At 42.2% G+C, this 26,895-nt stretch overlaps 1 protein-coding gene across 1 annotated transcript; it reads left to right on the top strand.

Moving 5' to 3' along the window:
* The first annotated feature begins 18,040 nt into the window (after positions 1-18,040).
* LOC139261970 (protocadherin-10-like) lies at positions 18,041-26,584 on the top strand. The gene is made up of 3 exons (XM_070877131.1): positions 18,041-18,138; positions 22,597-25,045; positions 26,375-26,584. Exons 1-3 carry the CDS (start codon positions 18,041-18,043, stop codon positions 26,582-26,584), a joined length of 2,757 nt encoding a protein of 918 aa, XP_070733232.1.
* The last annotated feature ends 311 nt before the right edge of the window (positions 26,585-26,895 follow it).

A 26,895-nucleotide genomic window follows, 5' to 3' on the forward strand; every position in this document is an offset into this window, starting at 1 on the left:
AGCTGGTGTGCGTCTCAAGGTCGCTTCCCTCTTTCTCTCTCGAAATAGCAACAACATTCTTCGGAGCATGGGGCAGAGACACCCTATGAATGACTAATATCATAATTAACGTTATGTGATTAATCCCATACAATACAGTGTCATCTGCAAACTTGGAGATATTTCACTCAATTCCTTCATCTAAATCATAAATATATATTGTAAATAGCTGGCTTCGCAGCACGGAGCCCTGTGGTTCTCCACTAGTCACTGCCTGCCATTCTGAAAAGGATCGATTTATCCCCACTTTCTGCTTCCTGTCTGCCAACCAGTTCTCTACCACGTCAGTTCATTACCCCAATATCATGTGCTTTAATTTTGTACACGAATCTCTTGTTTGGGACCTTGTCAAAAGCCTTTTGAAAGTTAAAATACACAACATCCACTGGTTCTCCCTTGTCCACTCTACTAGCTACATCCTCAAAAAATTCTAGAAGATTTATCAAGCTTGATTTCGCTTTCATAAATCCATGCTGACTTGGACTGATCCTGTCACTGCTTTCCAAATGCCCTGCTATTGCATCTTTAATAAATTATTCCAACATTTTCCCCATTACTGATGTCAGGCTAACCGGTCTATATTTACCAATTTTCTCTCTCCCTCCTTTTTTAAAAAGTGGTGTTACATTAGATACCCTCCATTCCATAGGAACTGATTCAGAGTTGATAGGCTGTTGGAAAATGATCACCAATGGATCCATTATTTCTATGGCCACTTCTTTAAGTACACTGGGATGCAGACTTTCAGGCTGGGGGATTTATCAGCCTTCAATGCCATCAATTTCCCGAACAGAATTTCCTGCCTAATAAGGAATTCCTTCAGTTCCTCCTTCTCACTAGACCTTTGGTCCTCTAGTATTTCCGGAAGGTTATTTGTGTCTTCCTTCGTGAAGACAGAACCAAAGTATTTGTGCAACTGCTCTGCCAATTCTTTATTCCCCGTTATAAATTGACCTGATTCTGACTGCAAGGGACCTACGTTTTTCTTCACTAATCTTTTTCTCTTCACATATCTATAGAAGCTTTTTCAGTCAGTTTTTATGTTCCCCACAAGCTTCCTCTCATATTCTATTTTCCCCCTCATAATTAAACCCTTTGTCCTCCTCTGCTGAATTCTAAATTTCTCCCCAGGTTTGCTGCTTTTTCCGGCTAATTTATATGCTTCTTCCTTGGATTTAACACTATTTTAATTTCCCTTGTTAGCCACGATTGAGCTACCATCCCCGTTTTATTTTTACTCCAGACTGGGATGTACAATTGTTGAAGTTCATCCATGTGACCTTTAATTGAATTGCCATTGCCAATCCACCGTAAAGCCTTTAAGTGTCATTCGCCAGTCTATACTAGCCAATTCACGTCTCATACCATTGAAGTTGCCTTTCCTTAAGTTAGGGACAGTAGTCTATGAATTATCTGTGTCACTCTGTCAATCTCCATCTTAATCAAGAAATCCACCATGTGATCGTCACTCTTCCCAAGTGGCCTCACACAACAAGATTGCTAATTTGTCCTTTCTCATTACACATCACCCAGTCGAGGCTGACCAACCTTCTAGTTGGTTCCTCGATATATTGCTCGAGAAAACCATCCCTAATGCACTCCAGGAAATCCTCCTCCACCGTATTGGTACCAGTTTGGTTAGCCCAATCTACATGTAGATTAAAGTCGCCCATGATAGCTGCTGTACCTTTATTGCACGCAACCCTAATTTCTTGTTTGATGCTGTCCCCAACCTCACTACTACTGTGTGGTGCTCTGTACACAACTCCCACTACCGTTTTCTGCCCTTTGGTATTCCGCAACTCCACCCATACAGATTCCACATTATCCAAGCTAATGTTCTTCATTACTCTTGTGTTAATTTACTCTTTAAACAGCAACGCTACCCCACCTCCTTTTTTTTTCTGTCTATACTTCCTGTGTTTTGAATACCCCTGGATGTGGAGTTCCCAGCCTTGGTCACCCTGGAGCCATGTTCCGTGATACCAATTATATCATATTCATTAATTGCTGCCTGTGCAGTTAATTCGTCCATCTTATTATGACTACTCCTCGCATTGAGACACAGAGCCTGCAGGCTTGTCTTTTTAACACACTTTGCCCTTTTAGAATTTTGCTGTAATGTGATCCTTTTTGATTTTTGCCTTGGGTTTCTCTGACCTCCACTTTTACTCTTCTTCCTTCTATCTTTTGCTTCTGCCCCCATTCTACTCCCCTCTGTCTCCCTGCTTAGGTTCCCATCCCCCTGCCATATAAGTTTAACCCTTCCCCAATAGCACTCGCAAACACTACCCCTAGAACATTCATCCCGGTCCTACCCAGGTGCAGTTTGTACTGACCCCACCTCTCCAGAACCGACTCCAATGTCCCAGGAATTTGAATCCATCACGTCTGCACCACTCCACAAGCCGCGTAATCATCTGAGCTATCCTACGATTCCTACTCTGACTAGCACGTGGCACTGGTAGCAATCCTGAGATTACTAGCTTTGACATCCTACTTTTTAATTTAACTCATAGCTCCCTAAATTCACCTTCTACGACCTCATCCCGTTTTGTACCGATATTGTTGGTACCTATATGCACCACGACAACTGGCTGTTCACCCTCCCCCTCCAAAACGTCCTGCAACCACTCCGAGACATCCTTGACCCTTGCACCAGGGAGGCAACATACCGTCTTGGACTCTCAATTGCGGTCACAGAAACGTCTATCTATTCCCCTTTCAATAGAATCCCCTACGACTATGGCTCTCCCACTATTTTTCCTGCCCTTCTGTGCAGCAGACCCACCCACGGTATCATGGACTTGGCTGCTTCTGCCATCACCTGATGAGTCATCCCCCCAACAGTACCCAAGGCGGTGTATCTGTTTTGGAGGGGGATGACCGCAGGGGACCCAAGCACTACCTTCCTTCCACTGCTCTTCCTGTTGATCTCCCATTCCCTATCTGTCTGTGTAACCTTTACCTGTGGTAAGACCAACTCACTAAACATGCTATTTAGTGTTTGATATATATATTTGATAAAGTACCACATAATGGACTTGTTCGCAAAATTGAAACCCGTGAGATTAAATGGGCAGTGGCAGATTGGTTATTAAGCTGTCTAAGAGACATAAACTAGAGAGTACTGGTGAACAATTGTTTTTCAGACTGGAGGTAAGTATACCATGATGTTCCCCCAGGAGTCGGTATTGGGAACATTGCATTTTTGGTATATAGAAACATGGAAACATAGAACTCTACAGTACATAAGCAGGCCATTTTGGCCAATCGTGTATGTGCCGGCCGACAAAGAGCCTCGCGGCACTTGGTCACCAACACTGAAGGTTACATATAAACCTTTGAACAATGAACATTGGCATAAAGTTAAAAAGCACCCAGCCCAAACAATCCACCCCACACAAATGCGACACCCCTTGTGCCAAAATATCCTACACTCCACCCCAACCAGAGACAAGTGATATACTGGGAGAAACAAAAACCAGATAACAACCTAGGCCAATTGGGGAAAAATAATCTAGGAAAATTCCTTTCTGACACATCCAGGCAATCGAAACCAGTCCAGCAGATCACCTTGTCTGTATTCGATTCCCTGCAGTACTTACCATCAAATCTGCACCAGCCAACAGGAGGTTATCCAGTCTAATCCCACTTACCAGCTCGAGGTCCATAATCCTGCAGGTTACGGCACTTTAAGTGCCCATGCAAACAACTTATAAATGTGGCGAGGTTTTCTGCATCCACCACCCTGCCAGGCAGTGAGTTCCAGACTCCACAACCCTCTGCGAGAATAAGCCTCCCCTCAAATCCTCTCTGAAACTTACATCAACCACCTTAAAACTATGTCCCCTTGTAAATGACCCCTTCACCAAGGAAAATAGGCTCTTGCTATCCACTATCTCCAGGCCCCTCAAAATTTGGTACACCTCAATGAGGTCTCCCCTCAATGTCCTCTGTTCCAATGAAAACAAACCCGGCCTATCCAATGTGTCCTCATAGATAAGATTCTCCAGGCAGCTTTCGAGTAAATGTGCTCTGCACCATCTCCAGTGCAATCAAGCCTTTCCTATCATGCGGTGACCAGAACTGCAAGCAATACTCCAATTGTGGGCTAACCAGTGTATTATACAATTTAAGCATAACTTCCCTGCTCTTGTATTCCATGCTTCAATGAAGGCAAGTATTGCATTTGGTTTCTTAACCACCTGGTCTGCCACTTTCAGGGATCTGGGACAAGCACTCCAAGATAATTTTGTTCATCTGCACTTTTAAGTGGCCTATCACTTAATGTGTATACCCTTTCCTTATTAGCCCTCCAAAAGTGCATTACCTCACACTTCGCCGAATTAATTACATTTGCCACTGGTCTGCCCATTGACCAGCAGATTGATATCCTCCTGCAATCCGTCACTGTCATCTTCATTATCAACCACACAGCCAATTTTAGAATCATCTGTAAAATTATTAATCATACTCCCAATATTCAAATCTAGATAATTGATATATACCACAAAAACCAATAGACCCAGTGCTGAGCACTGCGGAACCCCATTGGAAACACACTTCCAGTCACAAAAAAATCCATCAACCTTTATGCTTTACTTTCTACCTCTAGCCAATTTTGGATCCAACTAGCCACTTTGCCCAGGATCTTCGTGACCAGTCTACCGTGTGGGACCTTATGAACAGCTTTGCTAAAGTCCACATATACTACATCCAACATACTAGCATTATCTCCTCATAAAATTCAATCAGGTTAGTCAAACACAATCTTTCCTTCCCAAATCCATGCTGACTGTACCTAATTAATGCTTGACTTTCCAAATGAAGATTTATACTGTATTTCAGTATTTGTTACAATAATTTTCCCACCTCTAAGGTTAGGATGACAGGTCTGTAATTACTCGGCCTATTGCTTTCTCCCTTACTAATGACATGGAGTTGATTATAACGGCATAACTTCGAAAATTGCAGAGGGCACGAAATTCAGAAATGCACTAAACAATGAGGAGATGGGTAAACTTATTCAGGAGGACAGACAGACTAGTGAAGTGGGTAGACGCACAGCATAGAACATAAAACATAGAAAATAGGAGCAGTCGTAGGCCATTTCGCTCTTCGAGTCTACACCGCCATTCAATATGATCATGGCTGATTCTCTATCACGACATCATATTCCCGCTTTTGCCCCATAACCTTTGATGCCTTCTGTTTCTAGAAGTCAAATATCTCCCTCTTAAACGTATTCTGTGACGTGGCCTCCACAGCTTTCTGTGCTAGAGAATTCCACAGGTTCACCACCCTCTGAGTGTTTAAAAACTCTCCTCTTCTCATAGAAACATAGAAACATAGAAAATAGATGCAGGAGTAGGACATTCGGCCCTTCGAGCTTGCACCTCAATTCAATATGATCATGGCTGATCAAGCAACTTCAGTTCCCCAGTCCTGCTTTCCCTACATACCCATTGATCCCTTTAGCCATAAGGGCCACATCTAACTACCTTTTAAATATATCTAACGAACTGGTCTCAACAACTTCCCGTACTCGAGAATTCTAAAGGTTCAAGATTCTCTGAGTGATGAAGTATCACCTCATCTCGGTCCTAAATGGCTTACCCCTAATCCTTAGACTATGACCCTGGTCCTCGACTTCCCAACATCGGGAACATAATTTCTGTATCTAACTTATCCAACCCCGTCAGAATGTTATATGTTTCTATGAGAGCTCCTCTCATTCTTCTAAATTCCATTGAATATGAGCCTAGTCAATCCAGTCGTTCTTCATAAGTCAGTCCTGCCATCGCGGGAATCAGTCTGCCGAACCTTCACTGCACTCCTTCAATAGCAAGAATGTCCTTCCTTAGGTTAGGAGACCAAAACTGCACACAATACTCAAGGCGCGGTCTCACCAAGGCCCTGTAGAGCTGCAGTAAGATCTCCCTGATGTTATACTCAAATTCCCTCTCTATGAAGGCCAGCATGTCATTAGATTTCTTCACAGCCTTCTGTACCTGCATGCCTACCTTCAATGACTGATGTACCATGAAAGCTCTCCTTTTAATAATCTGTCAGCATTCAGATAATAACCTGCCTTCATGGTTTTGCCACCAAAGTGGATAATCTCAAACTTATCCACATCATACTGCATCTAATATGCATTTGCTCATTCACCTAACCTGTCCATGTCCATCTGCAGTCTCCTAGCATACTCCTCGTAGCTCGCAGTGCCAACCAGCTTAGTGTCATCTGCAAATTTGGAGATATTACATTCATTTCTTTCGTCTAAATCATTAATGTATATTCTACATAGCTGGGGTCCCAGGACTGAACACTGCGGCACCCCACTAGTCACTGCGTGCCATTCTGAAAAGGCCCCGTTTATTCCCACTCTTTGATTCCTGTCTGCCAATCAGTTCTCTATCCACTTCAATACATTACCCCCAATACCATGTGCCTTAATTTTGCACACTAATCTCTTGTGTGGGACCTTGTCAAAAGCCTTTTGAAAGTACACATGCACCACACCGACTTCTTCTCCCTTGTCCACTCGACTAGTTACACCCTTAAAACTTCTGGAAGATTTGTCAAGCATGATTTCCCTTGCATAAATCCATGCTGACTTGGACCGATCCTGTCACTACTTTCGAAATGTGCTGCGTTTACATTTTTAATAATTGATTCCAGCATTTTCCCAACCACCGATGTCAGGCTAACTGGTCTATATTTCCGCGTTTTCTATCTCCCTCCTTTTTTAAAAGGTGGGGTTACCTTAGTTACCCTCCAATCGATAGGAACTGAAGCAGAGTCTTGAAAATGACCACCAATGCATCAACTGTTTCTAGGGCCACTTCCTTAATTACTTCAGGATGCAGACTATCAGGCCCTGGGGTTGTATCGGCCTTCAGTAAGTTCAATTTCCTGAACACCATTTCTTGACTAGTAAGGATTTCCCTCAGTTCCCCCTTCTCGGTAGATCCTCGGTCTCCTAATATTTCTGGGAGGTTTTTCGTATCTTTATTAGTGAAGACAGAAACAAAGCAGTTCTTCAATTGGTCTGCCATTTCTTTGGTCCCCATTATGAATTCACGTGATTCTGACTGCAACGGACCTACATTAGTCTTGACTAATCTTTTTCTTTTCACTTATCTATAGAAGATTTTGCAGTCAATTTATATGTTCCCTGCAAGCTTACTCTCATACTCTATTTTCCCTCTCCAGATTAAAACCTTAGACCTCCTCTGCTGAATTCTAAATTTATCCAATCCTCAGGTTTGCTGCTTTTTCTGGCCAATTGATAAGCCTCTTCCTTGGATTTAACACTTTCCCTAATTTCCCTTTTTAGCCACGGTTGAGTCACCTTCCCTTTTTTTAATCTTACGCCACACAGGGATGTACAATTGTAGCAGTTCACCCGTGTGATTATATAAATGTCTGCCATTGCCTATCCACCGTCAACCCTTTAAGTATCATTACAATCTATCCTAGCCAATTCACGTCTCATACCATGGAAGTTTCCTTTCCTTAAGTTCAGGACCCTAGGCTCTGAATTATCTGAAGAATTAAGATGAAGAATTCTACCATATTATGGTCACTCTTCCCCAAAGGGCTCCACATGACCAGATTGCTAATTTTTCTTCTCTCATTACACAAGACCGAGTCTAGGATGGTCTGCTCTCTAGTTGGTTCCTCGACATATTGGACTAGAAAACTATCCCATATACACTCAAGGAAATCCTCCTCCACAGTATTGCTACCAGTTTGGTTCACCCAATCAATATGTAGATTAAAGTGAACAATGTTAACTGCTGTACCCTTATTTGACGTGGCCCTAATTTCCTGGTTGATGCCATCCCCAACCTCCCTGCTACTGTTTGGTGGTCTGCTCTACCCATACAGATTCCACATCACCCACACTAATGTCCTTCCCTACTATTGCATTAGTCTCCTTTTCAAACAGTAACGCTACCCCACCCACTTTTCCTTCCTGTCTGTCATTCCCAAATATTGAATACCCCTGGATGTTGAGTTCCCAGCCTTCGTTACTTTGGAACCATGACTCCGTAATGGCAATTACATCAAACCCATTAACAGCTATCTGCGCAGTCAATTCACCCACTTTATTACAAATGCTCCTCTCCTTGAGAATCAGAGCCTCCAGGATTGTTTTTTTAACATGCTTTGTTCTTTTAGAATTATAAGGTAATGTGGCCCTTTTTGATTTTTGCACTTGATTTCTCTGCCCTCCATTATTGCTTCTCTCCTTCCTACCTTTTGCTTCTGCCACCTTTTTACTTCCCTCTGCCTCCCTGCATAAATTCCCATTACCCTGCCATTTTAGTTTAAACCCTCTCCAACAGCACTCGCAAACACTCCACCTAGGCACATTGGTTCCGGTCCTACCCAGGTGCAGATGGTCCAGGATTTTATTGGTCCCACCTCTCCCATAACTGGTTCCAATGTACCAGGAATGTGAATTCCTCCCGCTTGCACCATTTCTCAAGCCACGTATTCATCTGAGCTATCCTGCAATTACTACTCTGAGATTACTACCTTTGAGGTCCTACTTTTTAATTTAACTCCTATCTTCCTAAATTCAGCATCTTGGACCTCATCCTGTTTATTTTACTTGTATCGTTGGTACCGATATGTACGATGAGAGTTGGCTGTTCACCCTCCCCCTCCAGAATGCGCTGCAGCGACTCAGAAGCATCCTTGACCCTTGCACCAGGGAGGCAATAAACCATCCTCTTGTCTCGTTTGCAGCCGCAGAATCAGCTATCTATTCCTCTTATAATAGAATCCTTTATCACTATTGCTCTCTCAATCTTTTCCCTGCCCTCCTGTGCAGCAGAGCGACCCCTGGTGCCATGGACTTAGCTGTTGCTGCCTCGGTCCTAAATTTGCTACCCCATATCCTAAGACTGTGACCCCTTGTTCTAGACTTTGTAGCCAGGGGAAACATCCTCCCTAACTATCCAACTATCCAAACTATCCAACTATCAGAATTTTATACCATTCAATGAGGTCCCCTCTCATTTGTCAAAACTCTAGTGAATGAAGGCCGAGTACACCCAATCTCTCCTCATACAACAGTCCTGCCATCCCAGGGATCAGTTTGGTGAACCTTCGCTTCAGTCCCTCTATGGGAACTATATCCTTTCTTAGGTCAGGTGAACAAAACTGCACACAATTCTCCATGTGCGGTCTTACCAAGGCCCTGCATAACTGTAGTAAGACATCCGTGTTCCTGTACTCAAATCCTGTTGCAATGAAGGTCAGCTTACCATTTGCCTTCCTAACTGCTTTCTGCACCTGCATGTTTGCTTTCAATGACTGGGGTACAAGGACCCCAGGTCCTTCTGTACATCCACACTTCCCAAGTCATCACCATTTAAATAATACTTTCTCCTTATTCTTACAAAAGTGGATAACTTCACATTTATCCATGTTATACTGCATCTGCAAGTGCAATGTAACGCAATTCAAATTGAAGCATTTTTGCAGTATGAATGAGAAGAAGCTCGTCTTTAATGACAGCCTAGTAATTTACAAAAACACTGATTATTGATAAGTTCCATTGCATTAATAGTTGAACTGTCACAGCTAGATACATTTACGTGTTTCCATTTTTCTTGTTAGTTATGTTTTTCCTGAAATGTTTAAAAAGTCTTTTCACACAATAATAAGCTACCTAAATTCTGCGAACGCAATATAGAGCCGAGATGTTGTAGCAACTACCTTCTTTGGAAAATATGTGTGTTGCATTGTTTAAAAAGAATTGTTAAAGGGAATTAATCAGTTAACTTTCGATGGTGGGATTACAAAATACTAGCGCATCTATGTACTTTTTAAATACATTTTAGGATGCAGGCTTCGCTGGCAAGGCACGCATTTATTGCCCATCTCTAACTGCCGTTTACAAGGTGCTGGAGAGCCGCCTTCTTCAACTGCTACAGTTCTTTTGGGGAAGTCCTCCCACAGTACGGTTAGGGAGGGAGTTCTAGAATTTTGATCCAGTGACGATGAACGAACAGTGATATATTTCCAAGTCTGGATGATGTGTAACTTGGAGGGCTCTTGACGTTGATGGTGCTCCCATGTGCTTGCTGCCCTTATCCTTCAAGGTGGTAGAGGTCGAGTACTTGAGAGGTGCTGCCAAAGGAGCCGTGGCGAGTTGCTGCACTACATCTCATAGATAGTACATACTGCAGCATCGGTCCATCGGTGATGGAGGGAGTGAATGTTGTGTATGGTGGATGGGGTGTAAATGAAGCCGGCTGCTATCTCCTGGATTGTGTAGATCTTCTTGAGTGTAGTTGAAGTTGCACTCATCCATACATTCCATCACACTCCTTACTTGTGCTTTGGAGATGGTGGGAAGGATTTGGGGAATTAGGGGGTAGGCACTCGCCATAGATTACCCAACCGCTGAACTGCTCTTGTAGCCACAGTATTTATGTAGCTGGTCAATGGTGACTCCTACGATGAAGATGGTGGGGTATTCGGCAATGGAATAATGTCGTGTAATATCACAGCTCAATGGTTAGACTCACACTTGTTGGAGGTGGACATTGCCTGGTACTTGTGTGGCAAGAATGTTATTTGCCACTTATGAACCGAAGGCTGAAAGTCATCGAGCTCTTGTTACATGCGGGATTGAATTGCTTCATTATCTGAGGAATTTCGAATGCAAGTGAACAATGCAGAATCATCAGCAAACATCATCAGCTCTGACATACAAATATATAAACGTAGAAATTTTCGGCAAAGGTGGAGGCTATTTCAGCCCATAGTCTCCACGCCTGCTGACAAAGAGCCACATGGCCCTCGGTCAGCATCCCTGAAGGTAACATATAAACCTATGAACATTGAACAATGGTGGACAGGTAAAAAGCATTCGGCCTAACCAGTCCAACCAACACAACACGATACCCCACGTATCGCAAAATGTTTCACTCCATCCCACCTGGGGCCATGCGGTCTCCTGAGAGAGGCAAAAAACCTGATAGAGGGAAGATCATTGATGAAGCTGCTGAAGATGGTTGGGCCGAGGACTCTACCCTCAGGAACTCCAACAGCAATATCCTGGGGCTGGGATTATTGACCGCCAACAACCACAATCGTCTTCCATTGTGCTAGCTATGACAACGGCCAGTGGAGAGTTTTCCCTCTGATTCTCAATGATTTCAATTTTAGTAGGGTTCCTTGAAGCCACACTCAGTCAAATGCCGCCTTTATACCAAGGGCAGTCACTCTCACCTCACTGCTGGAATTCAGATAGCTTGTCCTTATTTGGACCAAGGCTATATTGAAGTCTGGATCCAATTGGTCGTGGCAGAACTCAAACTGAGCATCAGTGAGCAGATTATTGGTGAGCAACTGTCGGTGAAAGCACTGCTGATGACAGCTTCCATCGATTTGCTAAGGATTGCGAGTAGACTGATGGTGTGATAATTGGCCGGATTGGATTTGTCCTGCTTTTTATAGACAGGACATACCTGGACAGTTTCCTACATTGTCAGGTATATGCCAGTGTTATAGCTGTGCTGGAACAGCTTAGCCAGATGCGTAGCTCGTTCGGGAGCACGACAGCTGGGATGTTATCGCGGCCCACAGCTTTTGCCAGTGCACTCAGCCACTTTTTGATATCACGCAGAGTGAATCGAATTTGCTGAAGACTGGCTTCTGTGATGAAGCAGATCCCAGCAAGAGGCCGATATGGATCATCCATTTGGCACTGCTGGCTGAAGATGGTTTTAAGCGCTTCAGCCTTGTCTTTTGCATTTGCGTGTGGGGCTCTGCAATCATTGACGATGGGGGTATTCATGGAGCCTCCGCCTTCCATTAGTTGTTTAATTGCTCACCACCAATTACATACTGTCCATCAGCATCTCAAAATTAATTGCTTCTGCGGAATTTTGGCGAGTACACCATTGGTAGTGGATAAAATTATTGTGAGGAACATCTAGGAGAAGCAGTTTGTCGCTGAAATATTGTATCAGCATCACATTTTTGGATGGTATTTAGACTCCAGTGAGGTTTACTCCATCGTTAATAGTTCTAGGTGAAATTCTGACGTTGTCAAATTGTGGACTATTGCTATTTGGCATGGAATAGCATTGTCACTATTGAGATCTGGTATCAACAGCAACACTTTGAAATTCTATTTAAGATTTAACGTTGAAAAGCTTCCCGATGCGATTCACTGAAGCCGACAGAGAGAAGTGGACATCAAGACATAGAAAGGAATTTTAGGAGGAGAACAAATTCTTGGTGAAAACGATGAGTTTAAACAGGCCTTTAATTCAAAGACCGGACTGGAGAGTTAGTGGGTTGCATGGAGGAATTACAAGAGCGAGGGATTCAAGCAGCCTACGTGACACCTAAGTCAGTAGTGGAACGAAGGGAAGGGAGGCCAAAATCAGAGTTATATTATAGTTAGAGGACAATACAGAGCAGGTTATGGTGATATGGAGTGGAAAATCCATGGTGGGATTTAAACACGAAAATAAGAATTTTAAATTTGAATGGTTGGGCGACTAGCCGCCAGTGATGGTCACCAAGTACAAAAGTAATTGGGAAGCTTGGATAAGCAGAAGATTACAGAAGCTGAATGTTAAGCGCATTGTCAAGAGATCATTGAATTAGTCGAAACTGCTAGAGACACAAGCATGGATGAGAGATTCAGTGGAAGTTGGGCTATGATATTGGTGGGGGAGGTCAGTGTTACCAGGATAGTGGCGTTTGTGTTGCATGATACATGTCATAAGAAGCTCACTTACATTGAAATAGGGCCTGGATCTTGCGGACTAGCTGTGATGAACCGAGTGGCCAGTGAGGGGGAATAATCAGAGACGAGGGCATGGGGCCTATTGTGGGCGTGATGGCAATGTCTTTTCAGTATTTACCTGAAGGAAATTGTGATGCATCCATGAATGAATGTCAGCCAATCAGTCTATCAGCACAGGCAGTAGATGGTGGGGAGGGATGGTAGAAATGCACTGCTGAATATCATCAACATACACGGGAATGTTGAATTCATAAATGAACTGAGGTTGCCAAGGGGCAGAATGTCGTTCTGGAAGAGGAAGAGGCAGGGATGGGCCTTTGGGGAACACCCGAGGTGACAGTGAGTTAGCAGAGAACTGCTAGGGTTATCGCTGGATAGTTAAGTGGGACCAAACAAGAACACTTCCATAGAGCTGTGCAATGGAATAAAGTTATTGTTGGGAGGCGAATGGTATCAACGTCTGCAGGGGGTGGTGAAGAATAGAGTCATATATTGTACCATGGTCATATTTACAAAATAGTACTTTCAAGATTTTGATTTAGGCTGTTTTAGTTATGTGGGAGGGATACAAATCCGATTGGAGGGTTTCAAATAATAAGTTGCAGGAGAGGTAGCTCATGGATCTGAGAGGTGATAACACTTTGCGAATCAGAGGGAGATTGGATATGGTTGCAAGGGCAGAAGGAACGATACTGGATGTTTTGCGGAGTGAAGACTGTGGCTTTCAAAGGGAGAGGAACAATGCCATTCACAAAGTCAGCTAATGCCAGTTAGCGTTGACTGTTCAACGGTTTTGTGCCAATGGGAGCGAACAGTGTCGAAACAGCAGGATATAGAAACATAGAAACAAAGAAAAAGTGCAGGAGTAGACCATTCAGTCCTTCGAGCCTGCACCACCGTTCAATAAGATCATTGCTGATCATTCACCTCAGTACCCCTTTCCTGCTTTCTCTCCATACACCTTGATCCCTTCAGCCATATGGGCCATTATAACTATCTCTTGAATATATCCAATGAACTTGCATCAACAACTCTCTGCGGAAGGGAATTCTACAGGTTAACAACTCTCTGAGTGAAGAGGTTTCTCCTCATTTCAGTCCTAAATAACTTACCCCTTATCCATAGACTAGGTCCCCTGGCTCTGGACTTTCCCAACATCGGGAAATTTCTTCCTGCATCTAACCTGTCCAGTCCCGTCAGAATTTTATATGTTTCTATGAGATCCCCTCTCATCCTTATAACTCTAGTGAATACAGGCCCTGTCGATCCAGTCTCTCCTCATTTGTGAGTCCTGCCATCCCGGGAATCAGTCAGGTGAACCTTCGCTGCACTCCCTCCATAGCAAGAACGTCCTTCCTCAGATTAGGAGAACAAAACTGAACAACATATTCCAGGTGAGGCCTCACTAAAGCCCTGGACAACTGCAGTAAGACTTCCCTGCACCTATACTCAAATCCCCTAGCTATGAAGGCCAATATACCATTTGCCTTCTTCAATACCTGCTGTACCTGCATGCCAACTTTCAATGACTGATGTAACATGACAACCAGGTCTCATTGCACCTCGCCGTTTCCTAATCTGCTGCCATTCGGATTATATTCTGCCTTTGTGTTTTTGCTATAAAAGTCGATAACCTCACATTTATCCATATTATGCTGCTTCTGCCACACGTTTGCCCACTCACCTAACCTGTCCAAGTCACCCTGCAGCCTATTAGCGTCCTCCTCACTGCTCACACCGCCACCCAGCTTAGAGTCATCTGCAAACATGGAGATATTATACTCAAATCCCTCATTCAAATAATTAATGTATATTGTAAAGACCTGGGGTCCCAGCACTGAGTCCTGCAGCACCCCTCTAGTCACTGCATGCCATTCTCAAAAGATCACGTTTATCCTGACTCTTTGCTTCCCATCTGTCAACCAGTTCTCTATCCACATCAGTACATTACCCCCATTATCATGTGCTTTAATTTGGCACACCAATCTCTTGTATGGGACCTTGTCAAAAGCCTTTTGAAAGTCTAAACACACCACAACCACTGGTTCTTCCTTGTCCACTTTACCAGTTACATCCTCATAACATTCCAGAATATTTATAAAGTATGATTTCCCTTTCATAAATCCATGCTGACTTGGACCAATCCCGTCACATCTTTCCAAATATGCTGCTAGTTCATAATTAATAATTGATTCCAACATTTTCCCCATGACTGATGTCAGGCTAACTGGTCTATAATTTCCCGTTTTCTCTCTCCCTCTTTTCTTAAAAAATGGTGTTACATTCGCTACCCTCCAGTCCATATTGGCAAATGAACACCAATGCTTCCACTATTTTTAGGGCTACTTCCTTAAGTACTCCGGGTTGCAATCTATCAGTCCCATCAATTTCCCTAACGCAATTTCCCGCCTTCGTGAAGACAGAACCAAAGTATTTGTTTAACTGGTCCGCCATTTCTTTTTTCCCCATTATAAATTCACCTGAATTTGTCTGCAAGGGACCTACGTTTGTTTTCACTAATATTTTTTCTCTTCACATATCTCTAGAAGCTTTTGCAGTCAGTTTTTATGTTCCCAGCAAGCTTACTCTCATACTCTATCTCCCCCCTCCTAATTAAACCCTTTTTCCTCCTCTGTTTAATTATTAATTTTTCCCAGTCCTCAGGTTTGCTGCTTTTTATGGTCAATTTATATGCCTCTTCCTTGGACTTAACACTATCTGTAATTTACCTTGTTTGCCACGGTTTAGCCACCTTCCCCATTTTATTTTTACTCCAGACAGGAATGTACAATTGTTGAAGTACATCCATGTGATCTTCACATGTTTGCCATTCCCTATCCACCGTCAACCCTTTAAGTATCACTTGCCAGTGTATTCTAGCCAGATCTCCAGGATAAGATGAGCTTGCAGAGGGCTGACAGGGAGATAGAAGATCAATTATACAGAGACAGGGCTCAAAGCTATGGTAGGGGTTGAAAATGATTGAATTGGGAGAAAACAGTGGAAGTATAAAAGGTCGCTCGGTAAACTTCTTGTTAGACATGAGGGTGGAGTGGCAGGGAAGAAAGATTTAAAGAACTGGATGATAGTTGTAAAAATATACCAGGAATTATCTTTAACCATAAAGGTTATCGACTTGTAGAGTGTTGTTTTGGAAGTAGAAATTAAAAGTACAATCGAGTATTTTCCAAGTAGACCTGGTGGTGTTTGACTAAGCTAGGTTTGCGCAAGGCATGCTTAAGTTTGCACCCATTGGAGTTGCAGCATCGCAGATTGCTTCCATACTGAGAAGTTGCTTGACTGGAAGTCTGTTTAAATCAATTAGGACAGTAGTCCTAAGCTATCTGGATGGTGTGGAACCTAGGATAATAGGAACAGGAATCGACTGCTCAGCCCTTCGAGCTTGCTCCCTGTGGGATAGAATAGAGGCAGCAGTATTTTGGATAAGCTTAACGAGCCTCAGAGATGCGAGTCGTGTGAGGAAAGCACTGGATTATATCAGTGTACATATGACAGTAGCATAAACGAGGGCTTCAGCAGCAGCTGGGTGAGTTGTATGTATAGGTGGATAATGCTATGCCCGTGGACGAATGTGCCCTCTGTGAAGGAGAAGATATGTGGTCGAACACTCAGTGCCAAGCCACATCGGACACTAATGTTATGAACAAACTGTACCTGCCTGGCCCAGCATATATGGAGAGAGGCCAATAAGTTTTTTGGTTTAGCCAAAGAGAATGGCTTTGGTTTTGCCAGTGTTTAACTGAAGGAATTTGTGGACCATTTAATACTTACTCTCAGGTAAGCCAGCCGCCAGCATAGAGTGTGGAGGGTTAGGATGATATGGAGGAAAAGTAGAAACCAATGTCAGCAGCATAATTACAGAAAATGAATGCATAGTTTTTGAAAACATGAACATAAGGAACTGGAGCGGGTGACGGGCCTTTGTAGGTGTGAATATGGGTTGCGTAAAACAAACATTAATAGAGGTAATTGTGCTGAAATTTGGGTAGTTAAGAGTGTAACCATCGAAGGCCGTCCCATCAAACTCGATAATGAAGCAAAGACATTGTGGGGAAATGAACAGGTCACACGTGTCAAAATCTGCAGATACATCTTGGAGGACAGTGACAGATAATGTGCAACTGTTAGCGTCACAGGGAATGACTTTCAATATTTTGATTAAGGCTGTTCCGATGGTGAGAGAGAGCAGAAACGTGATTGGAGTAATTCAAACAGAAAGTTGCAAGAGAGATGACTCGTGGATCTGCACGATTACAAAACTTTGAATTTGAGAGGGCAATTGGAGATGGCATGTTAGTTGTCAAGAACAGATGTGCCACATCCTTGAGATGGACGCAATGCTGCTGGTTAAATGGGAGGGGCATGGTACTTTCAGGAAAGGTGCCATTCACAATGTTAGTTAGGGTGACAGCTAGGTGGTTCTTTGGTACGTATTTTAGTGGCATTTGGGTTGATTGGCTTCATGAAAGCAGGAGGTAGGTCCCAAAATAGAGGAGCGTTTAGGAGTTTGGCAAAAACTCCAAGAAAAACGAGAGAAAGATAGGAATTGAAGGTCGTGATGGGAGTTTGTGGAAAAATTAGGTTCATAGGAAATTATACTGAGGAAATAACAGGGACAGCGAATTGGAAGTCCTCCATATAATTCCTGAGCTCTTGGCACGTTGTATAACTCGAATATGGATGGTCAAGCAAGAGAAGTTTAAGGTGGTATTGAGAGCAGAGAAAGGGAACCATGGACTTTTTTCACACGAAAAGGTGATAATGGGCTATGGGTTGTTATGATGGGCTTGATATCTTCCAGCCAGAACTATTAATGTTTGGCCAATCCATTTGTGCGCCGCACACGCATTGGGTTGCATCCATTCGACTTGTGGGAGCTAAGATTCGTGCCGTGCCTGTGGTTTCAGCCACCATAGGAGGCGGCGAAAATTTTCCTGGAGCCAATTACATCAAAAGTTGAGGCAATGGAGCAAATGAACATCTGCAAACTGATGGACAAAGTGGGGTTGAAATTGGGTAGGAGCTGTAATTGATACAAAGGAGTGGTTGCAGATAGCCTTGTCTGCTAGCAACATAATGGGAGTTGAGAAACCACGTCAGAGGTCGAGGCAGTGCTCATTAATATGGGTAGGTGTATGTTTAGGGAGGACTCGAGGACAGTGCGTTCAGAAGGGAATGGGATCTTAGATGGAGATTGTAATCACTCAGCATATGGTTTCGTTCATTGCAGAGGCGAAGATGCGGGAGAAGTTGAGGAAAAGACCAAAGTATGAAAAAACGATAAAGTAAGTCACATGATCATGGTAGTTTGGGTGGATCGCTTTGTGCAACGATAAAGCAGATAAGGAGTAAAGTATCACCACGCTTGAAACAAAATTCAGTCAACGCTTGGACGTCTGTATAATCTTTAGCAATAAAATCTGAATGCGAAGGGCCTTGTTGCAAAATAAAAATTGTGTAGACCAAAGCCGAGGAAGGGGCGGGGATGCTCACAGATTATTAATCAACCAAAAGGAGTTTATGGAGTCTGGCGGGTCAGCTGCGTTGCATTGGAAGGAGGTTGACGATGTTAGTGGTCAGTTGGCATTCTGGGATCGAAGGTCGGTGAGGGAAGTAGGGCAGTTATGATGCTGCTTTTATGCATGCAGTGACAGATGCCTTAATCGGCCTTTCAGAGAAATCTGAGAAACACAGAGATTATCCTTCTCTTTATATAAGGGGAATTCAAACCTGTGACAGTGACCGGAGCAGTCGAGATCAGGAACAGCAGCAGGATCTTGAAGATTTGGTTTAAAAGAGTGCAGTAAAGGCAGCAAAGGAATACAGTTTTAGTCTCAGCAGAAAGCAATGGCGAAAGTAGAAGTTGCATCAAAACACAAAAGCCAGCATGGAAATGGGAGGCAGTTCAGGAGAAAACGATGTTTGCCAAGGATTTAACATAGCAGCACTGTGTAGCTGAAAATCCAGAAGTGCACTGGAGTACAGCTAAGTAGCATAGAATGTTATTTAAGAGATGAAGTGACAGTGCTTATGCATGGAAATCTAAGCTTAAGGTCGAGCCCAATAGACCAGCGCAAGCCAGATAGTGGAGAGTCCCACAAAATCATAAGAACCAGAGTCCTCGACGGAATCAGTGAAAAATACATAACAAGCATCCTCGGGTTGAACAATGTGCTGCACAAGTATTTTTCACTTGTACCTTTAACTTGTATATTGAGCTAAAACATGACTACTATTAGGAGCAAATGGTCTAAACATTGGGTACAGGAGACGGTGGCAGGGAATATCGCAATGAATAGTCATGAATAGAAGGAGGACTCAGTCGGCCGCTACCAGCCCAGGATTCAACTTGACACTCAAAATATATTCCCAGATCAGGTGTATCGTAATCGCTCAACACCATCCGATTCAGAAGATGCTTTATACATAGATATTTTGTTTATATACTCTTTTTGACCTTACATAATCGGCAACATTTGTTGCGTAAGCAACGTTTCAGTCATGTGACCGCTGTAGCCACTCGGATGCTAGAATACTTTTCAAGCGCCACCTTTTCTCTATATAGCCTGATTAAACATATTTTTTTCATATGGCAAGATGTTCGATTTAATGACTTTGCGTTGGATTGAATCTTCCTGTGCACGCTATGCGAACAACAACCACGTGTTATTTTTTTAAAAATACGGATTAATGGCTATGTTGGTGAAACTGTATTATCAATCTTGTACATCCAGGCACACGCAAAGTACGGAATGTTAATGACAATTAATGAGAATTAATCACTTTCGGTAAACTTTACAATGGATGATTCTTCATTCAGAATTAATATCTAGACGGTTAGTTAGTTATAACGGGAATAATTAACAATGCGCACCTAAATGTTGGGTTCAATAATCTTGTACTAATTTTATTTTTTACATGAAGAATCGGCGGTCAGTCTCATAGTTCAATAACATCACGTACGAACAACGTAAAGTACGCATGTATCGCATCGAATAACAGCCTGCAGACAAAAAATTATGCAATATTATTAAAAATTTGAGCATAATCCAGTGTTTAATGCTAGTTTTGTAACGTTGTATAAAGGGAGATGCAGACTTTAGTAGTTGCCACTGATTAGAACACTGGACTGTGAAAACCTAAATATATGTAATGAATTTCTGTCACAAAATTTACCATCTTTATTTTTTTAATTAAAAAAATCTTTAACTATATTCATTTTTATATTAACATTATTTGTTCTTTAGATTTTGAAAAGCGAACAGGTCCGCTTTAACTAATCATCTCCAGTTGCCCTGGAATGTTGGTGTGGGTGTGTCTTCTGTTTGACATTCTGCCGTCCTCATGCGGGCGATGCTTCCGCCATGGGAACATATTGCAAATAAAGCATGGCAAATTAAAAAATTACGTTTTGCTGATGAATAATTCTCCCATTTTTGCAAATAAGTAAATATTCGTTATAATCTACCAAAATTCTCTGGACTCTGGGGAGGTGCCATCGGATTGGTAAGCAGCTAATGTAACGCCTCTGTTTAAAAAAGGGGGCAGACAAAAGGCAGGTAACTATAGGCCAGTTAGTTTAACATCTGTAGTGTGGAAAATGCTTGAAGCTATCATTAAGAAAGAAATAGCGGGACATTTAGATAGGAATAGAGCAATCAAGCAGACGCAACATGGATTCATGAAGGGGAAATCATGTTTAACTAATTTACTGGAATTCTTTGAGGATATAACGAGCATGGTGGATAGAGGTGTACCGATGGAAATGGTGTATGTAGACTTCCAAAAGGCATTCGATAAGGTGCCACACAAAGGGTTACTGCAGAAGAAAAAGGTACGCGAAGTCAGAGGAAATGTATTAGTATGGATAGAGAATTGGCTGTCTAACAGAAAGCAGATAGTCGGATAAATGGGTCCTTTTCGGGTTGGAAATCTGTGGTTAGTGGTGTGCCACAGGGACCGGTGCTGGGACCACAACTGTTTACAATATTCATAGATGATCTGGAAGAGGGGACAGAGTGTAGTGTAACAAAATTTGCAGATGACACAAATATTAGTGGGAAAGCGGTTTGTGTAGAGGACACAGACAGGCTGCAAAGAGATTTAGATAGATTAAACGAATGGGCTAAGGTTTGGCTGATGGAATACAATGTCGGAAAATGTGAGATCATCCAACTTGGGAAAAAAAACAGTAAAAGGGAATATTATTTGAATGGAGAGAAATTACAAGATGCTGCGGTGCAGAGGGACCTGGGGGTCGTTGTGCACGAATCCCAAAATGTTACTTTGCAGGTGCAGCAGATAACCAGGAAGGCGAATGGAATGTTGGCCTTCATTGCGTGAGGGATGGAGTACAAAAGCAGGGAGGTCCTGCTGCAACTGTACATTGTATTGGTGAGGCCGCACCTGGAGTACTGCGTGCAGTTTTGGTCACCTTACTTAAGAAAGGATGTACTAGCCTTGGAGAGGGTAGAGAGATGATTCACTAGGCTGATTGCGGAGATGAGGGGGTTACCATACGATGATAGATTGAGTAGACTGGGTATTTACTCGTTGGAGTTCAGAAGGATGAGAGGTGATCTTATATAAACATTTAAAATAATGAAAGGGATAGACAAGATAGAGGCAGAGAGGTTGTTTCCACTGGTCGGGGAGACTAGAACTAGGGGGCACAGCCTCAAAATATGTGGGAGCCAATTTAAAATCAAGTTGAGAAGGAATGTCTTCTCCCAGAGGGTTGTGAATCTGTGGAATTCTCTGCCCAGGGAAGCAGTTGAGGCTAGCTCATTGAATGTATTCAAATCACAGATAGATAGATTTTTAACCAATAAGGGAATTAAGGGTTATGGGGAGCGGGCGGGTAAGTGGAGCTGAGTCCATGGCCAGATCAGCCATGATCTTGTTGAGTGGCGGTGCAGGCTCGAGGGGCAAGATAGCCTACTCCTGTTCCTAATTCTTATGTTTATGTATATCATCTTATTTACACATAACAAAGCAACAAATCAGGTATTTGAACCATTTTATATTATTGTCCTCATGTGTACGCATGGATGTTACAGGTATTACTTTTAATACTTAGCAAATTAAGAACAAGCATCTAAACAATCCGCCAAAGCAACGCGAAAGGATCGTACAGTTAATCACATATTTTCTTTTCAGCGAGATACCCAGCTTTGGTGAATAAATGAATATATTAGTTCAATGAGTATATTAGTTAAAAGGAATGATGTTCAGAAAAATAAAATATCATGCTAATTACGTTATACCTCAATGAGATAATCAAATATTGAATAAATATATTCAACCTCAATTAAAGTTGCACAACGTTAAATACACAAAGCAATTCTTCTGGTGTTCAGTAGAGGCACTGTTGCTTTAAAAATATTTGCTTTGATTATTGGCCGAGTTTCTTTGTGTCGCTATCCACCAATCAGGTGAAGTAATGTGGCTGGTGATCCAGCACCACTCCCCCTACACCACACACTGCACAGTAACGAAGAAAGGAACAACACTCAGCAATCCACGGTCTCCATTCGCAGCTAAGAAAAAGCCCGAAAAATGTAATTTGTCATAATAAACTTGGCGATCGTGACGAAGACTTAGCGTCCTTGTACGCAAACGACATCTTTTAATTTCGATAAACAAGGTAAAGGACAATTACGTTCTCGATATGGCACCAAGGGCGTATAATTAATCGGAGAATCTTGCAGTACTTTAAATAGAATGGTCTATTTGCCAAATAGCCGATTGTCGCAATGGCCTGTTCTTTATCTGCTACTCATATATGTTTCGGATTCAGTACGTGGCAACATTCGCTACACAATTCCTGAAGAATTAGAGCTTGGTGCCTTTGTTGGAAATATAGCTACGGACCTGGGGTTAGATGTCAAACAGCTATTGCTGCGAAGGTTTCGAATTGTTTCTGAAAACAGAAAACAATACCTAGGCGTGAATTTAAAAAATGGAATGTTATTTATAAAAGAAAAAATCGATAGAGAGGACCTATGTGAACAAAGCCTCACATGCGTACTAATGTTAGAGGCTGTGATTGACAGTTCGCCAAAGCTATATCGGGTTGAAGTTGAAATTCTCGACGTAAATGACCACTCGCCCGTATTCCAGAGAAAGGAGGTTACGCTAGAAATTTCAGAATTGATGCCGGCTGGAACGATTTTCCCACTCCAGAGCGCGTTTGACCCGGACGCTGGAGCCAACGCTGTTCGCTCCTACCAACTGAGCCAAAGCGAGCATTTCACTTTGAAATCACAGACCGACAGTGGAAAAACTGGCATCCCAAAACTCGTGTTGGAACGAACCTTAGACCGGGAACAACAGCCGACTCATCGATTAACACTAACCGTATTTGATGGAGGATCTCCACCGAAATTCGGAACTGCCCAGATTATAATCACTGTGCTTGATGTGAACGATAATGCTCCCGTTTGCGAACAGAACGTTTATCAAATCACCACTGCCGAAAATGTACCAAAAGATACTTTGATTGTGAAAGTAACTGCGGTGGATATGGACGAAGGTCAAAACGGTGAGGTCATCTATTCGTTCAGCGATCACACTCCTGAGAAAGTGCGTGAGGTATTCAGTTTGGATTCAGCAACCGGGGAAATCAGAGTAACCGGTATCCTAGACTTTGAAGAAGCAGAGAATTATGAGATTTCGGTACAAGCTAAGGACAGAGGTCCCCATTCACTGCTAGTATACTGCAACGTTTTGCTAATGGTGACTGATATTAATGATAACTGTCCTGAAATAATAACAACGTCTACGTTGAGTTCTGTCCCGGAGAATGCTGCTTTGAACACTGCAGTAGCTGTTTTAAGAGTTACAGATCGAGATTCTAAAAATAGCGGAAATATGTATTGCCGAATCATCAACGATATTCCTTTTAATCTAAATGGCTCATTAGATAACTACTACACCATAGTCACTCACGGCGAGTTAGACCGTGAAAAGGTGCCAGACTACAACATCACCGTTACATGTACGGATAGAGGCTCCCCTCCTCGTTCGACCAACAAAACCATCCGAGTTCAAGTCTCAGATGTTAATGACAATGCGCCGCGCTTTACGCAGCCTTCGATCACCATGTATCTGGCAGAAAATAATGTTATTGGAGCTTCAATTGGTTCTGTGTCAGCCTTTGACCCAGATTCCAATCAAAATGCGGAACTGAGATATTTTATTTTGCATAGCCTAGTAGACGGTTTGCCTGCAACCTCATTCGTCTCAATAAACTCGGAAAATGGTGTTATGTTTGCTCACCGCTCTTTTGATTTTGAACAACTTAAAAATATTCAAGTGCATGTGGAAGTAAGGGACGCTGGATCCCCTCCGCTCATCAGTAGTGTAACTGTGACTGTGATCATCGTAGATCAAAATGATAATGCCCCTGTGATCGTGTCCCCTTTGCCAAAAACAGGGTCTGCAGCAGAGGACACTATACCAAGATCTGTCGATTCAGGTTACTTGGTTGCAAAGGTGACAGCCACTGATGCCGATACTGGAGTGAACGCTGAACTTTCCTACCAACTTCGTCACCCCACTGATGAAAGTCTGTTTACTGTAGCGCCTGAAACTGGAGAAATCTGGATTATTCGCACCTTTATGCATAAAGATTCGCTTAGGCAAAAAATCGTAATTTTGGTGAGCGATAATGGAACCCCGTCCCTTTCATCTACATTCACCATCAGCATATCAGTGCAGGATGATACCACAGAAGATGCATCTAATATCGGCAATTTCGGGACTGCTGGCCCATGGAAATATGATTTAAAATTTTATTTAATGATTGCTTTTGGCTCCACCTCTTTCCTATTACTTGTGGCGATTGTGCTCCTCGGTATTAAGGTGCACAGAGGTAGAAATGGAATTAATAGTTACTGCTGCTGTTGGAAAACATCATACTTTTCGAGGAGGAATTCTCTCCATGGAATCCAAAAGGCTAGTGTGCATCTTCAAATACCTCCGAATTACACAGAGGTGTCTGATAGTCAGACACTCCCACAGCCATTTCGCTATGACGCGTGTGAAGCTTCTGTGATGCATGATTTCATGTTTCTGAAGCTACATGGAGTGGACGCGCCCCTGATTAACATAAAGAATGGCTCGAGTGTCGCTGCAGAACATGGAAAGGCACCAAATTCTCCGAGCAAGGAAAAGACTCAATTTCACGAGGTGAGTTCTATTTGTAAAATTGTTAAGCTTATCTTAGCATTTTAGGGTGTAAGATAGTGTACCAATTACACTCCTGGAGGAGTAATCCAGAGATCTGGATTAGTAAACGAGAAAACGTGAGTTCAACTTCCAATATGGTAGCAAAAGAAGTTGAATTCAATTAAACTAAATCTGGAAATAAAGAAAATCAACTTCAGTAACCGTGACCATCAAACTCTCGGAATGTGGTGTAAAAGTCAACTGGTCATTAAGCTCACTCATGTCATTCAGAGGAGGAGACCTGCTGTCCTTACCCGGTATGGCCTATATGAGGCTCGAGTTACACAGCAACGTGGTGGAGTCTCAATTGTCACGTTGTCATGGCCTAGCAAGCCACTCAATCAGGCAACTTGGCATAGGAGCATAGGAGCAGGAGTTGGCAATTCAGCCCCTCGGGCCTTTTCCGTCATTTCAATAAATTTTGGTCGATCTGTCCCTCAACCACATGTACTCCCCTTGCCTTTGACCAATATCCCTTGAAAGCCGAAATAAAGAAAACATCTATCAACCGCAGTCTTGAAAGTTTCAAGACAGTAAGTTTATATATACTCCATTGAAATTCCTGATCGAAATAAATGGCTTAGTTTGTATACTAATGCTAAATCTGGCGATTCGTTACTTTGAACTTAAGTATAATTGCATTGCTACATGCTACCGATTGAATAGGCTTGTTGGACCATTTTATTACCGAAAAGAAATAGGGGGCATGTATTACCCTGGTAATTCTGGAAAATATCAAATATTAAAGCGGATGAGAGATAGGAAGAGACATATATAGTTAAGCGATAATTAATTTAAATTAGCAAGATACGTAGATGAATATAATTAGAGATACCTAAGACATATTCGCCACGGGTTAAGGGAACATTCTTGACCTACTATGCATTTAAAAATAGAAGGGATTACTGTGTTTACACAGATGTGTAAAGCATCGCAATGCAAGAGCATTTTTTTACAATATTGGAAGAAATTTGACTGCTTCTGGAGATCGTATAGAAAACAACCATTCACAAATATGAAATTGTGAGGTGTCGTAGGAAAGCAAAATTAAATAGAGCTGATATTAACTGAACGCCTTACTCCAATGAAAGTAAGGTAAACCTTTTCTTCAGGTGGTTTGTACTTAAAAGGTCCTCTGGGTGGACTTAGATATTAATAACTTTAAATAAGTTGAATTACACGAGAAGTGCAAAGTAATAGGGACATGGCACACCTGGTTAATTTAATAAGTTGGATAAATCCATCACAGAACAATAAATGATATGCGAAGGAGTAGCATTTTATCCATAGGAATTACCATACAATGCCTTCACTGATGCACAAGAGGTATTGTGCACTGAGATTAAGGGCACTAAAGGAAACCATGCATTTGCTGTGTTTACTTTGTTAATGAAGTTACATGCAGCAAAGTTGCATAGTTACGAAAATATTTCTGAATTTAAGAAAATGAATACGTTATTCGATAAGGCTTTAAATCATTTCGATCATACTGAAGAATAAAAACAGGTGAATATCATTCAAATCCATATTCTATAATTGGTACAAAATATTTCACTGTTCAGTTTCTAAAACAACCAACATTGTCAGTGCTGGTGAGAATTATTCCATAAACCCGTTACAATACATAAAGCAAAACATAACCTCGGGGTTAGTGATCATATTATCACTGCAGATGAGATAGTTATGAGGTTATACAAAAAGCAAAGTGATAGAATGTATTGCATATTCAAAATTAATGTATGACATACAGCAACAACAAAGATTATGTATCAGTAGATTTATTTACGAGTATATCTTAAAGAAAACGTTGC

Source organism: Pristiophorus japonicus, chromosome 4 (genome assembly GCF_044704955.1).
Source record: "Pristiophorus japonicus isolate sPriJap1 chromosome 4, sPriJap1.hap1, whole genome shotgun sequence".
NCBI lineage: Eukaryota > Metazoa > Chordata > Chondrichthyes > Pristiophoridae > Pristiophorus > Pristiophorus japonicus.